The 18,380-nt window shown below is 37.7% G+C and overlaps 1 protein-coding gene and 2 pseudogenes across 1 annotated transcript; 1 reads left to right on the top strand and 2 right to left on the bottom strand.

Moving 5' to 3' along the window:
* The first annotated feature begins 370 nt into the window (after positions 1-370).
* LOC140594365 (olfactory receptor 52D1-like) lies at positions 371-1,300 on the top strand (annotated as a pseudogene).
* A 4,916-nt stretch (positions 1,301-6,216) lies between these two features.
* LOC140594364 (olfactory receptor 52A1-like) lies at positions 6,217-7,354 on the bottom strand (annotated as a pseudogene).
* A 10,084-nt stretch (positions 7,355-17,438) lies between these two features.
* Positions 17,439-18,380, bottom strand: LOC112912416 (olfactory receptor 51V1-like). Its single transcript, XM_025989118.2, has one exon. The coding sequence runs from the start codon at positions 18,378-18,380 to the stop codon at positions 17,439-17,441; it is 942 nt and encodes a 313-aa protein (XP_025844903.2).

The following is an 18,380-nucleotide window of genomic DNA, read 5'->3' as shown; positions in this document are numbered from 1 at the left end:
GTGCACTTGATTTTAGTTATAATTTTCTTTTTAGTGTAAAGGTCCAGAATGCTTCAGAACCTAATTAGGCATCTTAATTATGATCCTCTGACTCATGCAAGAGAAATAAATCTCCCTGTTTACTCATGTAACTTTTACTGCAGTATCATCTGGGAATGTAATCATTGGTTTGCATAAGTTTCTCCATTATTAGAATGTTAAATTTTAAAGTTAGGGATTGGAATCTATTTGTCATTGTATCCTTGAGATATAAAGCCTTGTCAAGTATTTTATATGAATTAGTAGATAAAGGTAGCAGTAAATGAATGGGAAAATGAATATGAAAGAATCCACATCATCTCACAATTGAATGCAGCCAGGAGTTTTCATCATGTCCTTGTCAAATGATACCAATTTCCATCCCAATACTTTTCTTCTCCTTGGCATTCCAGGAATGGAGGCTATCCACACTTGGCTGTCAATGCCTTTCTGTTTTGTCTGAGTGCTCTCCTGGGTATTTTTGCGCTTCTATTTATAATCAGAACAGATTCCAACCTGCATGAGCCCATGGTCTTCTTCCTCTGTATGCTCTCTGTGACTGACATGATCATCTCCACTACTGTCAGGCCCAAAATGCTAAGCATTTTTTGGTTCCATGGCAGTGAGATCTATTTTGAAGCCCTTGTACAAGTGTCTCTCATTCATTCATTATGCATCATGGCCTCAGGGTTTATCTTGGCCATGGCCTTTGACAGGTATGTGGCAATCTGTGATCCTCTGAGACATTCTACTATCCTGACACATGAAATCATCAAGAATTTGGGGCTGGCTATTGTCTTCCGTGGAGTTTTACTCTTCAGTCCTCAACCATTTATGCTTCGGTGGCTTCCTTACTGTAGAACTAATATCATCCCCCACACTTACTATGAATTTATGGCACTGATCAAGCTTGTTTATGCAGAGAACAGAATCTACAGAATCTACACCTGACTGCTGCCTTCTTCACTGGAGGTTTAGATTTCTTATTGATCCTATGTTCCTATGTTATCATTCTCTTCACTGTCTTCCATCTTCCATTCAAGGCTGCTCGGCTCAAGACCTGAGGCAATGTGGATCCCGTTTGTGTGATCTCAGTAGCCTACACTCCAGCCTTTTTCTTCTTCCTTACAGGTTTGGTCACCATATGGCTCCTCATACTCATATCTTTGTGGCTAACATATATCTTCTTGTTCCACCCATGGTAAACCCATTGATCTATGGCATAAGAACCAAGAGGATCAGAGATCGAGTCCTTCAAGTTTGGACTTCTCACCAATTCTGAAGTAACCAACTCTTCCTTAAGAAAATTTTTTTATGAAGAAAAAAAAGGCTTAACTCCTTTCTAGAATTCTGAATTTCTACATCTTCCATTTTTAATGTTCAAAGTATTAGTTAGCATTGACTAGATTTTGTTCCCTTCTGGAAATTTGCTTATGAAATGGTTGACTTAGCTTACTTATTCTTAATACATTTGCTGGTAGTGCATTATCTCCACTATAATTTGATCTCAGGTGTTGTGTTTGCTCCCATGTGACTATCCTGTCTTATCACCTTTTCAGAGGTGTTTTTTTTTTTTATTCATTATCTCTATAAGAAGATGCTGTACATTTGTATATGTCAGTTAATGAGATTGCTTATATCTCCGGAACAGTAAGATTGAAAGAATTTTAAATATGTAATCTTAGAAACTGTGTTGGTTCTTGCAAAATGTTTTCTGAGCAGATGATGAAAGTGTCATGTCATGCTTTCCAGAGGGCTTTGTGAAGAGTTTTGTGATATAATCTATCTAATTAAATCTATCTAATGGGTTAATGTATTACTGAAAACAAAAACAGTTAAGGACACCAGTTTCAACAGCTGTGCCAGAAGTTGCTTTTTGCTGGGTTTCTCAGGTACATGACATGTAGATACTGATCATGTGTCATTTTCCAATTCTCTCAGGAAGAAAGTTCATTAACAGTCCACACTCATATGAACAACAACAGCAAAGGCATGGATTTTCAATTCTCCTGCTGTCCTGATATAGCTCAAAGGACCCTGGACACTCCATACATTCTGGAAGATGTCCTACTGGTTCATTTTAAAAGATTAGTTGAGCCTTGAGTGGAAAGTTTGTTGGAGGCCTTGGTAAGATACATGTGTTCCAAAGAATGAAAAATAAACCTTCTGAATATTAAGTGGTTTCTCTCAAGAGCAAGGTTTTTAAGAGTTTGTTGGTCTCAGGCAAGTTCTAAAATAAAGGATGAATGTTTGCATCTGATACCTCCCCGCACAAAAGTGAAGCATGATTTGTGGTACATTTTTCATGTGCCAGAGACAACATATTTCATACATGGAATTATATCTGCAAACATTTATAAAGTGATAGGAAAGACTTCAAACTTTGAGTTATGTCCAAAGCAAGAACAATTATGAAGCAGGTCTTGGCTAAAATGGAAATAGCCCAGTGCTTTTGGCCACAGACCTGGCAGTCTCTAAGTGATTAGAATATTTTGGTGAATAGATACCATGTACAATTTATGGTTAATTTCAATGAAAGAATCACAGTGTAGATCTCTGGAGTTCCTGAGAAAATCCATGTCAAATGCAAATAAAAATTATGCATTAAAACTAACAAAAACAAAAATCAGCCACAGCTCCTGTAGCCAATCTGGGTTTCTAGGGAGGGGACATCTACACTTGTGTAGATTAAAAATCTTATGAAGACATGACATAATTTATATTGGTGTGTTTGTTCTTCTTAGTTGACACAACTCATCTGGGGCTTTTATTGGCATCTTCTATACAACCTCTGTTTGAGAAGTTTAGGGAAGTTGTAATTTACACTTAGGACTATGAGAAAAAATATTTATGGGAAATCCAAGAACATTATGAATAACATAATTCTCTTAAACTGGTTTATATCATTGTTATAAAGTCAGTTGCATTTCACAGGGATATTTTGAGATGTGATAATGTTCTACAACACTTTGAGCATTGAGCAGCATTACACATTGACCTTGCAATGTGACTGGCTTAGAGGAAGAGGTCAGATGAATAAATTCAGGATAAGAACATCTCAAGATGTCCAGATGGGTAAAGCATCCGTCTCATATTCCAGCTCTTCTTGTGACCATGCAAAGAAGAGAGATAATGTGATATGTGATTGGGGCAATTGACAATCTGGTTGCAGCAGGAATGGCAGCTTTATTGTTCATGAGTCAAAAATAGTGCCTTACTAGCACGGAACAATACTGTGCACCATGGTATAAAATAATGTTAGGTATGCAAGCAAATGATGGACTCAGCTGATTAACTGGGAAAGAAGGTTCAGGCACAGTTGCCCTCACCATGACTGAGTTTCTACTCACATCCGAGGACCCAAATCCAGAGAAAGGATTATGAAAGTTGGAATGAAAGTAAATTTGTGTTTGGAGAAAGATTTACCTTCTCCACTTTGGACTATAAATGGTCCTAGACATATCTGAGATCATGCATATGACAATGCCACTGGTGTGAATGATAGATAGTGGCCAAACCAAGCCATGCCACCTGGCTGACACTGGAAAGGTGTACTTGCAAGGCCATACACAAAAAGACCTACTATAGGGTCTGTGGGTTGGCTTTTACCTCACTAGAGCTCCAACTTATGGAGAATCACTAGGAACTTCTGTAGCTCTGAGGGCTAGATTTTTTGTAGAATAGTATACTTCACAGACAGATGCAACAGGGATGGTGCCTGTTTGATCTGGGTAATGTTCTAGGGGCAACAAGCACAATAGCAGAGACACTGTAGTGCAGCTAGACAAAAGCTTTTTCAGCTGTGACTGTTATACTGAAATATTCTATCCTAAAACCTAACCAATATTCTCTGCTTTCATCTAGTAAGATATGTTGGCAATGCAGACTCAGAAACTCCCTATAATGAGGAACACTGACTTGATGTGTTTAAAGCTCAAGCTAAGAAGTTATAAATGACAGTTTCTTACTTTGTTACTAGAATCTGTGCATTGAGAGAAAATGTCAATAACTATGGTATGCAACAAAATCAGTGGTTGAAGAGAAATCCCAAGCTTAAAATGCAAACATTCTAAGAGATGAGAGTTCAAAAATCAGTAAGCTTTCCCATCAAGAAATAAAAGAATTGCATCAGCAGAAGGAGAAATCAGAGAATCGACCCCATTGACAATTGCACCAAAAACCATAAGATTCCTAGGAATAAACCTTACCAGAGAGGCAAAAGTATGCTGAAAACTCTAGGACACTTATGAAAGAAATTGAAGAGCACACAAAGAGATGGAAAAACATCTCATGCTCATGGATTAGAAGAGCAGAGCAGATATTGTTGAAGTGTCTTTACCACTCAAAGCAATCTACACATTCAGTGCAGTCCCTATAAAAATAACTCTAGCATTTTTCACAGAGCTGGAACAAAGAATTCTAAAATATGTATGGAACCAGAAAAGATCCCTAATAACTAAAGTAATGTTGAAAAAGAAAAGCAAAGTGGGAGGCAACACCATTCCAGGCTTAAAGCTGTCATCACCAAGACCGTGTGGTACTGGTACAAAAACAGACAGATCAATGGAACTTAATAGAAAACCAAGAAATGGACCCACAACTATGTGGTCAACTAATCTTCAACAAAGCAGGCATGATTTCCAATTGAAAAAAAGACTGTCTCTTCAACAAATGGTGTTCAGAAAATTGGACAGAGATATGGAGAAGAAAGTGGTTCGACCACATTCTTATACCATACTCAAAAATAAATTTTTAGAAGACCTAAATGTGAGACAGGAACTGACCAGGATCCTAGAGAAGAACACAGACAGTGACCTCTTTGACCTTGATGATAGCAACTTCTTAGTACACACATCACTGGAGGGAAGAGAAACAAAAACAAAAATGAACTATTGGGACTTCATCAAGACAAAAAGCTTCTGCATAACAAAGGAAACAATGAAATTAAAAGGCAGCCTACAGAATGTGAGAAGATATTTGCAATTGACATATCTGGTAAAGGGTTAGTATCCAAAATCTATAAAGGACTTATCAAACTCAACAACCGAAAAACAAAGTATCCAGTTAAGAAATGGACAGAAGACACGAATAGACATTTTTCCAAAGATATCCAGATGGTTAACAGACATGTGAAAAGATGCTCAATAACACTCATTATCAAGGAAATACAAATAGAAACCATAAGATACCATCTCACACCTGTCAAAATGGCTACGATTAACAATACAGGAAAATAACATATTGGCTAAGATGTGGAGTTGCACTGCTGATGGGAATGCAAACTGGTGTAGCCACTCTGGAGAACAGTTTGGGGGTTCTTCAAAAAGTTAAAAATGGAACTACTGTATGATCCAGCAATTGCATTATTAGGTCATTATACAAAGGATACAAAAGTATTGATTCAAAGGGATACATGCACCCCAATGTTGCATTATCAACAATAGCCAATCTATGGAAAGAGGCCAAATGTCCACCAACTGATGAGTGGATAGAGAAGAGGTGGTATAAAAATACAATGAAATATTACTCAGCCATCAGAAAGATGGTAATCTTGTCATTTGCAATGACATAGATGGAACTAGAATGTATTATGCTAAGCAAAATAAATCAGTCAGAGAAAGATAAATACCATATGGTTTCACTCATATGTGGAATTTAAGAAACAAAACAGATGAACATAGGGAAAAGGAAGGAAATATTAAATGAGATAAAAACAGATAAAGGTAAACTATTACTTGATAGACTTAAGGGTAGAGAACAAACTAAAGGTTGCTGGAGAGGAGGTCGGTGGAAGGATGGGCTAAATAGGTGGTGGGCATTAAAGAGGGCACTTACTGTGATGATCACAGGGTGTTATATGTAAGTGATGAATCACTAAATTCTACTCTTGAAACCAATATTACACTATATGTTAACTAAATTGAATTTAAATTAAAAATGGGAAAATAGTAAAAAATGCAAATTAAATAAAAGGAAGGACATGATGAAGATAAAATTAGAATTGAAATGAATAAATAGTGCCAATAGCAGTCTTACCTTGAATAGATTTCATTTTTTTTCATAGCTGTTGTTTGCAAAATATATGCCTTTAAGTTTGTACATATTGAAGTGAAACACACAATGAACACATAGAGTTCAACTTGTCTCCATTCCTAGGAAGTAAAAGTATTTTCTCCATGAGTATAACCATTTAGCAGTTTACCACTGGGATTTATCACGATGATTCAGAAAAAAAAAAATCTGTGCCACACTCTTTTGCATTACCTTATTTTTTATACCATATATCATAGATGATAAGGTTGACTGCAGATGGTACCAGGAGGTATATGGTAGACAGAAGAATGTGGGTCAGTGGAGCTAAATGTCCAAAATGGTAGCTGAAGAAGGAGTAGAAGTTAAGAGTATAAAACTCAGGGCAGCCTGGGTCGCTCAGTGGTTTAGCACCGCCTTCAGTCCAGGTCGAGATCCTGGAGACCCGGGATGGAGTCCTATGTCGGGCTTCCTGCATGAAGCCTGCTTCTCCCTCTGCCTGTGTCTCTGCCTCTCTCTCTGAGTCTCTCATGAATAAATAAATAAAATCTTTTAAAAAAAGAGTATAAAACTCAGGAAGAACAAAAATATGAGCTGTATATGTATCAAATGCTTCAACAGTGACTCCTTTTGATGTAGACAAAAATGGCCTGGAAAATAAAGATATAGGATGAGGAAAATAACATGTCAAATCCCTGTATGTAAAACTATAAGGAGACCACATGTTTTATTGACTTGGATGTCTTCTGCACCTAGCTTGATCACAGCCATGTTGGTAGTTACACTGGAATAGAAAATATGTAGTCTTTTGATTAAAACTGGAAAAATATCAACAAGTACTATTGCTCGAATTTCCACAAACAGCACCATAGTAACCAGGATGAAAATGTGTGAGGATGGATGTGTGCCTCAGTGGATCACAGATGGCAACATTGCAGTCAAAGGCCATGGTCAACAGGATGCCAGATTCCATGCCCTGCAAGGCGTGGATGAAGAAAAGCTAGGCTAAGCAAGCCTCAAAAGCCACAGAGCAGGAGCCAAACCAGAAGATGGCCACCATCTTGGGAGCAATCGCTACACAGAGTCCTATGTCAGTGGCTGCCAGCGCTGCCAGGAAGATGTACATGGGTTGATTCAAGCTGCATTCTGGAGGGATGATAATCAGTAAAATGATGATACAGAGAAGCACCACCAGGCACACTACAAAGAAGGAAAACACAATCCAAAATGGCACACACTCTAGTCCAGGGATCCCAGTTATCATCACTGTTGTGGGGTCCAGATATGACAAGTTAATGGATGCCATGGAAGTTAGTGATTTCTCTTCACCACTAATTCTCATTCCTGCAGAAAGAAAATGGGTGGGAATGAAAAGGAAATAGACCCCATCACTATCATTCAGACATATTGAACCCTGAAGAAATAAGAGCTTTGGATGACAGTTTGGCCAGACTATTGAGAGGTTTTATGCTATATACTAACACGGCAGTAGCAAGCAATCCTAGGAAACCTCTACTAGAGTCATATGTGAACAGGAAGAATGTCAGGATTTCTGAATTATTCTTTATGAAAATGGAAACCATGAGTCTGCATACTCTGGCCTTTTACATTTCCCATGACCTTTAAGCTGGGCTGCTTGAAACACCATCTTTAGGCTTTCTTTCTTTATTTATTTATAGATACTGGTTCAGTTTTGCTGCAAAATGCTGCAGATTTGCATTTCAAATTTGCAAATGCAGATCCCCTCTGGGCATCCTGTAGTCCTAGAAGTTCTCCACTTCTGTTGCCCCGTGTGGGTGAGTAGATAGCTTAAGAGAACCTGCACTCTCAGTTGATAATAGTACCGGTCCCAGGGAATAGGTTATGTATACCTGAGTCTGTGGCATTGGTTCCCAAATGGAGATTGAGAGTTTAGCTGTCTTACATTCACTCAAGCTATCATAAACATATTGAACAAGTCACCGTTTGACAGGGTGTGATTGAGTGTGGCCCTTCAAGGAGATTTGAAGAAGATGGTCTGTATTCAAAGGCAGCTAGGGATGGTTAGTTCTCTGAAAGAATTAAGTTCACTTAAGTTCAAAGTGGATTTTTTTTTAGTAGAATAGGAAGAGTGGAATATGGAGGATATTTTTTACAGAGGAGCTTAGGAAATTAAAAAAAAAAAGAATAGAGAGAAACATTTTAATAAGATTAACACTAAAAATAGGATAGAATGTAGTCAGAAGCAGAACTTAGCCAGTTTAGAGATATCATACTGTTGGATGAGCATGATGTTTTCTTTCCAGAAGTTAAATGTCAGTGTAGCATTTTATAAAATTGCATATCCTCTGATTTCCACAATGGGGATCCTATTTTTTCTTAATAATTTTACACTATACTATGACACAGTATTAAGATTCTATAGTCTGCACTATACTATGATAATTAGCTGTGGTTTGAATCCTACTATGATAATTAGCTGTGGTTTGAATCCTGAATCACTTTTGACTATAATGACCAACTTTCAATACCTCCCTAGTTTTATACTCTTTATAGAATGACCTGAGATCTCTTTAATGGAGTCCAAATTTCATATTTAAGAAATTTATTTTTGTTTCTTAGTGGTGTCCTTTCATTAATCATTCTCTAATATCTAATATTTAAACCAGTTCCCATTTTACTCATCTTTCCACATCAAAACACTGAAATCACTCCCAAAAGGGACTTCCTCTAAACTGGTCATATCCATACACCCTGGAAAAGGGAGCCTTTTTCATATAGCAGTGGAAGTCTCTGTTTCTCCCTGGGGACAATCTCTTGAGAACGGTCATATAAACAACCATTTCATGGTCACTTAAGGCACATGCGTGGAGGTATCAAAGAATTTTTGATGCAATAATTCTTACATTAATAAAGAATAATTGGTAGATGGGTGCTGAGATCTCTTTGCTTATGGGCCTGCAACAATATGAGTGAATAGGCTATAGTCAAATAGACATGTTATGGATTACAGCAATAAATATTGTGAAAACTAATTTCTCTTGATGTTTGTAGGTTATATTTGGAAGTAAGTGGTGGAAGAAATGATGGACTATGTGGAGGATGTTGCCAATAGATGTGAATGTGAGTTGACAGAATGATAGAAACTAAGAAAAAAAGAAATCTCAAAATCTGAATAAATTAATAGCTCCTAAATATCAGGCTGACATTGTAAAGGTGAAAAATAAATATTATACTTAGCTGCATCCACTTAATGATAATGCCTTTATCATATCATTTACCTTTTATGAAATCCTGCTAAATTATACACCTGCTTATACACCTGATAGTTTACCCATCTGTAAATTAACAACAATTACCTCACTTACCCTGGTGCTAAAGGAGATCATATCTCCCTGGTGCTAAAGGAGATCACATCAGTGGTTGGCACAGTCCACATATGTTCTACAGCAGTTTATGAAAAGACTGATTATTTTGTCAAGACAGAAACAAGCTACACAATATTTATAAGACAAGAAAAAAAACCACACAGAAGTGTAAACTCATTGATAATAGAAATGAAAATATTGTCAAAGAGGAGGATTCCAGAGCTAAAGAGCTTCCTTCCATCTTCCTGTAAATAACTTGACCACAGCCAAAATAAGAAGGTGATGTCCCAACTACTTTGTAGATTTGTATGCAGTTAAAAAATATCACGATTTTTACAAAATTTTCTAACAATTACTCTTTTACAGACTTTATGAGTTAGTAGGAATAAAACGAGATGAGTCCAATGCATCTGAATTACATTAGATACAACTATTATGAAAAACAACAAAGGGATGGATTTGATGAAGCTTACCTTTCAAAATAACCTAAATGCTATCATAAAAGGGATTGGCTCGGTCTTAGTTACTGAGTAGAAGAGAAAGAAAGATTTTAATAAATAATCTCTGGCAGAGGCAAGAGGTCAGAAAGGAGGTCAAGGTATCTTTTCCTCCATCATAAAAAGGATTAAGGTGGTGTTTAAATGGATCAGACACTAAAGCTTTTCATGGCCTACAATTTTCCTGTTTCTCCTCCTTTCCGTATCACTCAAACAGCCCACATCTCCACAGACATAGGTGGTTGATTATCTCATCCTTTCTTATTTTCAGTGAACCTGAGAACATTAAGGTTAATAGGCATCCAGGTTACTAGAATCCAGAATCATAAAAAACACTTTGATGTATCACAAATTATTAGAGGGCCGTAAATAAGAGAAAATTGAACTGAATTATCTTCAAAACTCCTTCAAAACTATATTATATTATATTTACATTCATCTATCCTCCAATTCTCCTTTTGTTGATGAAAAGTTCTAATCAGAGAATGGAAATAACATGGCAATGGATAGAAAAATTAATGACCAAAGCAGGAGTGGAAAAAGTTAATCTATCCATTCTCTCTTAAAATAAAACCCATTACAGCCCCTTATTCACTCCCAGTTCCTAAACTGTAAGGGCAGAACTTCACCTGGATAGAGCTGAGGGCTGATTTGCCATGTGAATAGGTGAGTTGCATTTTTGTTCTCACCAACATTTCCAGCAGAGGTAGATAGTAAAGGAAAGGTTACTAGGCTTTCCTGGGTGCTTGGGCTGATCCCAGAGCATCATTACCTTCCTGATCCCCAGAATGTCATTGTCTTTCTGATCCCCAAGCTTTCTTCGTGAGTTGGACTGGCCCTGCAACATAAGGTCAGAGAGTTTTCTGAATTCTAGAAGGAAGAAGTCTGCCTGGATGGAGAATTGGGAACTCTCTGATCTTGGGTTAGGTTTAGAGAAATTTGAGCATGAGCTCATGAGGAGTGAAGTCACTAGAATGTGAGAAATAAAGTATAATTATGTTTTCCATCCTCTGTTACCTGATAGGACCTATAGATGAAGTAGTATAGCAATTACTATTGTGCTGATCAATATTATAGTAATCTTGCTCCACTCCACCTCCTCCCTCTTTTTCCCACTACTATTGCTTTTTACTCCTGTTTCTCCTTCACCTCCTCCTCTTCTTCCCTTTCCTCCTATGAAGAAGGTTACTACTGTTGCCGAATATTTTATAGCAATTTTTAGCTTTTTGTTTTGTTTTGTTAAAGGTTTTATTTATTTACTCATGAGAGACACAGAGAGAGGCAGCGACACAGGCAGAGGGAGATGCAGGCTCCGTGCAAGGAGCCCAACATGGGAATCGATCTCGGGATCACACTCTGGGCTGAAGGCGCCGCTAAACAGCTGAGCCACCCAGGCTGCCCTAATTTTTAGCTTTAAATGAACTTTAGGCACTTCTGTTTTCAAAGACAACATTCTCCAAGCTTCCCTGGGTCATTGGGGTATTTAATAAATCATTCTCTTTTCTCTTTTTTGAATAGAGTGGGCACTAACTTCAATGACAACATTTCTACTGTGTCACAGGGATGTATTCAAAACCCCCAGATTAAAAGCTTTATAGGTTATTGTTAGTAATAGGTTATCCCTTTCAGAAATGGCAGATATTTCATTTTTTAAAAAATTTTTTACTTATTTATTCATGAGAGAAACAGAGAGAGAGAGAGGCAGAGACACAGGCAGAGGGAGAAGCAGGCTCCATGCAAGGACCCCGATGTGGGACTCAATGCCGGGACTCCAGGATCACGCCCTGGGCGGAAGGCCGGCGCTCAACCGCTGAGCCACCCAGGGACGCCCAATGGCAGGTATTTTAAATACTGGCTGCTTTCCAACCCAGAGTTTTAGTTAAGTCACCGAACATAGAAAATTATTGATTAATTGATTGCAACGTGAATGTGGCAAACTGCCTTTCTCTAACAAGCCTGCAGGTTACTGGCTTTTAGAAGTCAGTGGCCAAAATGCAAGGATTTCCACCTAGATATTTTTTTATCTGAGTGAGGCTCAACTGTCTGACACTCCCCATTAATATTAGTATTATTCTACCAATTACGTTATAAATATTACTTGCATTCTTTACTTCTTTTTAGGATGAAAAACCTAATTATTTTCTCTCATATCTGCTTGGGTTTTACAATCTAGACAATGAAGTTCATCACAAAATGAACAATAGTATGCATATTGGCCATGGTCCTATAGATGTGTGAGGGAAGCCTCCAGCCAACCTGGTACAGCATCATGGCTATGAAGTACAGGACCACAGAAAATTGTTGGAGAATGCAGGTGTAAGAGTCTTAACCAGCCATCAGGAGACACAATACCTGGTACAAGTTACAGGATCAGTATATAAACCAAAAAATATAAAGTACCTATATGACTCACCCATCCCTCCCCCACGCCCCCAAAAAAACCAAGGAATCTGATTTAAAAATTGTCAGAAGACCTGATATTTTTCCAAAGAATACATACAGATGGTCACCAGACCTGAGAAAACATGCTTAATATCACTAATCATTGAGAAAATGCAAATTAAAACGACAGTGAGCTATCTACCTATACCTGTTAGAATGGCTAAAATCAAAAGGACAAGAAACCATAAGTGTTTGGTGAGGATGCAGAGAAAAAGGAACTCTCATACACTGTCAGTGGGAATTTAAATTGGTACAGCCACTGGAAAACAGTATACAGTTTCCGAGAGAGAGAGAGAGACAGACAGACAGACAGAAACCTTATAATCCAATAATTCTACTATTATTTATCCAAAGAAAACCAAAACAACTAAGTTTAAAAGATATATGCACCCCTATGTTTATTGTAGGATTATTTGCAAATAGCTAAGATAGAGACATTTAGTCCATTGAAAGACAATTGGATAAGGAAAAGATGGTATGTATATACAATGGAATATTAGCCCTAAGAAAGGATGAGATGGTGCCATTTGAGACAACATAAATGGACCTAAAGGGTATTATGCTAAGTGAAACCAGTCAGACTGAGGAAGACAAATAACATATGAAAACTCATATATGCAATCTTAAAAAAAAGGAAATAAATAAACCAAAAAAAAAAAAAAAGCAGAACCAGACTATAAATATAGGAAACAAACTGATGGTTGGCAGAAGAGAAGGGAGTAGTGGGATGGGCAAAATGGGGAGGAGGAGATACAGACTTCTGTTATGGAATGACTAAGTCATGAGAATAATAGGCACAGTATTAGAAGTATAGTCAATATCGTGATAGCATTGTTTGGTGACGGATGATAGCTACACTTATGGTGAGTCTAGCATTATGTATAAACTTGTTAAAAAATAATAATAAAAAATAAAATAAACTTGTTGAATTGCTGTGTTGTACAGATAAAACTAATGTAGCCCTACATGTCAACTATAAATTAAATAAAATGTTCACATAGTTTCAAAGTACCTTGAGGAAAAAAATTGGTTAAACTTTCATTGTGAAAGTGACATTGGTCCTGTGTAAGGAACACTCTAGGCAGACAATGGTTACTCCCTGGAAGTATTCAGTGTATATCCTCACACCTTCAAGTATCTGGAGAAGCAGTTTCCTCCTTAAAATGGATCATATCCTGTTATGAATATGGGACTCTGACCTCATAATTAGGAGAAATTTCCTTCCATGACTGATATTTTAGCCTGGGCTGGGTCTCCATGGATACAAAGCAGCTTCTGAGCTCTCCCTGGGAAGCAGCTTCTGAGCTCTCCCTGAGCTCTCACTGGGAAGCCAGTGGCTGAAGACAATGTTCTTCCTTAGAGAGAACACATCTTTTGAGAAGTGGAAATACTTTTACAGCAAAGAAACTGTTGCTCTAAATTTTTCTTTTTTTAAGATTTTATTATTTATTTATTCATGAGAGAGAGAGAGAGGCAGAGACATAGACAGAGGGAGAACCAGGCTCCCCGCAGGGAGCCGGATGCAGGACTCCATCCTGGGACCCCAGGATCACACCCTGAGCCGAAGGCAGATGCTCAACCACTGAGCCACTCACGTGTCCCTCCAAATTTTTCATTACTGAATCACTTTTCAGTCACAATTTCTTGTCAAATGCTGATGTGGAAAAGATTCTTAGTGTCATGGAAAATCAATAGAACGCTGAATACATGAGGTCATGCATGAAGGCAATATTAAATAAAGTTTGGACTTAAAAAGAAAGAAAGCAAGGAAGATCAACACTTAAGCATTTATCTAGAAGGCCCTCAGTATTTTTGAGAATGTAAAGAGATACAGAGCCAGATTAGAGGCAGTTAGCATGTCCAGGAAGAGGTACCTGGGAACGCTTGCCTGTTGGATACCATCATGATGATCATGTTGTGTACCATTGAACAGAAGGGAATGGTGATTCCAATGTACACAGACTCCAGTTCAATGATGCCTGTTACCCAAAAGGGGAAAATATGGAGTTTGTACTACTGAGAGGAAACATGACTTCAGGGCTATCTGACTTGCTTGGAGTGAAATGCAATGTCTGGAGCAGTTATTTCATTCAATATACGATTTTATAATCTAGAAGTAAATATTTGGATCATGAATGACCACTAGTCTCACTAATACTTTTCCCTTCAACTAACCCTGACTGTATGGATCATAGAAGGTAAATCATTTCCTAGAGCATAACTTATTTAAATCTAGACTAGAGGAATGTGTGTTTATATTGATTGTTTTCCTGAAATAACATGGATTCAGTTATTTTAAGTCTCCATTTTATTAACTTCATTTTAAAATTGGTCTTTTAAGTATTTTAATAGACTATTTTCAAATAGTTTTGATTTAGAGAAAAATTGAGAATATAGATAATTTCCATATATCCCTCATGCACAGTGAAATTTGTTACAATCAATCAGCCAGTATTAATATATTAATTAAAATTTAAAGTTACTCATGGCTCTTTGCTTTTTATTTAATGTATTTTTTCTCTTACAGGCTCTCATCCAGAACAACACATCCCAACCAAACACATGTTTGGTCACCAAACCATAAGCAATTATTCTGTTACTTGCCATGTCTCTTTAGTCTCTTGGCTGTTTGTCAAACCTGTTTTTGTGGACTTTAGTATTTTTGAAGATCAATGGTGAGGAATATTGTGAAATGGGTATCTATTGGAACTTGTTTGACTCTGCCCTCATGATGAGAGTGGGGTTATGGATTATTTTAGAGGGAGATTATAGATATAATCTTATAGATTATAGATACCTTATAGATATAAGGTGTCACATTCATCACATCATATGACGGATATATATTTTTGTCATGTTTTCTGTTGATATTAATCTGGATCACTTCACTGCTGGTTTTTGACAGGTTTCTTTGTTGCTACCACTTTACAAACACTGTTCATGCTAAGTATTTTAATGTTCTTTTACATTAAATGAATACTTTTCAGTACTCAATATAAGACATTGTAATACAATTTTGATAGACTTGTTTCTCTCTTTAAAACACTCTTCCAGTTGGATTCATGGATATCATACTTCCCTAATACTATTATTGCTTCCTTTTCAGGCTATTTTTGGGGATTCAACTGTATCTTATTTTAATGTCCAGGGTTTTTAGCATATTATATTATTTTATTTACTTAGTTAAGTCATCCACCCTCATGATCTCAAACACCATGTTTGTAGCCATGATTTGCAAATTCACTATCCAGCTACACTTTTCTCATCAGCTACTTGAAACATGTATCAAACCCCCAGCTGGATATCTCTCATTAAATGAACTTTGGGAAGGGACACCTGAATGGCTTAGTTAAGCGTCTGACTCATTTTAGCTCATGTCATGATCTTAGGGTCATGAGATTAAGTCATGAGTTGAGCTCCTCACTCTGTGTGGAGCCTGCTTAACATTCTCTCTCTCCCTCTCTCTCTCTGCTCTTCCCCCACTAAAAAATGTACCTTAGGCAGACCACATAAATAAAAAAAATATTTCTAAAACAAATCCCATTCACCCACACCTTCCTTATAATAGGACATGGCTATAGGACATCTGTAGTTACTCATTCCAAAAGCCGCTCTTATTCCTCACAGTCAATCAATCACCAGTCTTATAATCCCATCTATTAAATATATATTATATGCACCCACTTCTTGAAACTCCTTGACTGGACCCTTGTTCAATCACTACAGTATCCTTTTGTTAGGACTTTTATCTAGTGTTCTGCCATCAATACTTGTCCTCATCTATTTGGTAGCAGGTTTGATGTTCTTACCATAAATATTTCATCATTTCACCATTCTAATTGCAATAAATTAGTATTTTCATATTGCCCTAAGGATTAAATCAAAATCTCATCTTTTCTAATCTTGGATCTGTCTACTATTCCTTTTTTATACCTGAATTTCATAGTCATTTATTCACCCATTTTTCATACAGTCTGGTGTATTCAGAGTTTTGTTTTTCTCTCTATTTTGCCTGAAAATTGCTTCTCTTATATTCCTCAGGCTATTTGTCCTCAGTTTTCAAGCCTCAATTGCATATTGCTTTCTCAGAGGTATCATTACTCAAATCCTCTGTACTAGACTGCAGTGCCCTGGCAGGGTGTCAGTGCACTCTTCATTTCTGAATGACATTTAACAGAATAGTTACTATAGATATATACTTAATAATTTTTGTCTATGTCACCTATTATACTGAAGGAAAATTATTCTTTTTTTGCCCTCCTTGCTTTCCTGTACTTTAGCTGTGCCTAGCACTGTGTCTGAACAGACACCATGGGAGACACCTACAAAACTCAATAGTTTCAATGGGTATTTATCAAGGTTTCAGAGATATCTCAAACTCAATGTGTTCAACATAGACCCCACTATCTTGTCACATAGACAATACTCCTTGTCACTATCTCATTGTACAACATACCATCAATTTGATTTCATAAACCAGAAATTTGAGCATCAACTGTGAAACCACTTTGGTTACCAAACCATAGGCAGTTATTCGGTGTGCTCGTATCCCAAATATTATCATCTACCTTGTTGTATTTTGGTTCTTACAATCATTGTTTTAAGAAGTGCCCCATCAGGCCTCAATAGTGCTATTGTGGTAGTTTCTAAACTGTCTTCTTATAGATTTCATAAAAAAATTAAAATGCTATGAAGAGGGATCCCTGGGTGGCTCAGCAGTTTAACACCTGCCTTCGGCTCAGGGTGTGATCCTGGAATTCCGGGATCGAGTCTTACATCGGGTCCCTGCATGGAGCCTGCTTCTCCCTCTGCCTGTGTATCTGCCTCTCTCTCTCTGTGTGACTCTCATGAATAAATAAATAAAATCTTTTAAAAAATAAAAATAAAATTCTATGAAGAAATCCTAGATATAAAATTGTACAAAACAATGTAAAATGAAAAATTTATAAGCAATAAGGTTATATCTTTATCACACAAAGAGACTGAAAGAAATAAATCTTTGGTATACACATTTTTATCTCAAAATTCTTTAATGGACTTTCATTAGTCATTAATGGGGAAAAATAAATACAGAAATTCTTACTGATAGCATCCAAAGGTTCTACTACATTTTCAGGGAAAACCACTTCTTCATCCTGCCCCGGATCTGCTGGGTCTTTACACTGTAAATGATGGGATTCATCAGGGGTGGGAAAAGAATATAGATATTGCCCATAAGGACATGAACAGAAGGTGAGAGATGCTTTCCAAAGCGGTGCACCATGGTGAGGCCAATGATGGGGATGTAAAAGACCAGGACAGCACAGATGTGGGACACACAGGTCTGCAAGGACTTGAGCCTCTCCTCCTGGGATGCAATCGCCAGCACTGTGTGCAAGATGAGAATGTAGGAGATGAGAATGAGCACAGCATCCAACAGCAAGGTACAAATCACCAGAGCCAGGGCATAGAAGCTGTTGAAGCGGATGTCAGAGCAGGCCAGCCGGAGTAGGTCCTGGTGCAGGCAGAAAGAGTGGGAGAGGATGTGGGGGCGGCAGTAATGGAAGAACTTCAGACGAATGATGACCGGGAGAATGGACAAAGCAGCCCTCATCAGAATGGTCACCATGAAATGAATGACTCTACTGTTGGTCAGGATGGATGTGTAGTGCAGAGGATTGCAGATTGCAGTGAAGCGATCAAAGGCCATGGCAAGAAGGATTCCAGACTCTGTGCAGGACAGTCCATGGATGAAGTAAGTCTGTGAAATGCAAGTATCCAGAACAACCTCTTTGCTGAGCCCCCACAAGACCCCCAGCACCGTGTGCACTGTGGACAGCCCCATGCACAGGTCGGTGAGGGCCAGCATGGCCAGGAAGTAGAACATGGGCTGGTGCAGGCTCGGCTCAGTCCTGATCACGTGCAGCACCAGGCAGTTTCCCAGAAAGACCATAGCATAGACAAAAGAAAAGGGAATTGAAAACCAGGGGTAGTACTGGTCTAGGCCAGGGAAGCCAGTGAGAATGAATATGGAGGAATTGATAATGGAAGCAGAAGAAGCAGACAT

This window comes from Vulpes vulpes, chromosome 11, assembly GCF_048418805.1.
Source record: "Vulpes vulpes isolate BD-2025 chromosome 11, VulVul3, whole genome shotgun sequence".
Lineage (NCBI taxonomy): Eukaryota > Metazoa > Chordata > Mammalia > Carnivora > Canidae > Vulpes > Vulpes vulpes.
This window is presented reverse-complemented; position numbering and strand designations above follow the sequence as displayed.

Bases quoted from the DNA above. Each gene is read 5' to 3' on its own strand.
- LOC112912416 (XM_025989118.2), bottom strand. From the start codon at position 18,380: ATGTCTGCTTCTTCTGCTTCCATTATCAATTCCTCCATATTCATTCTC.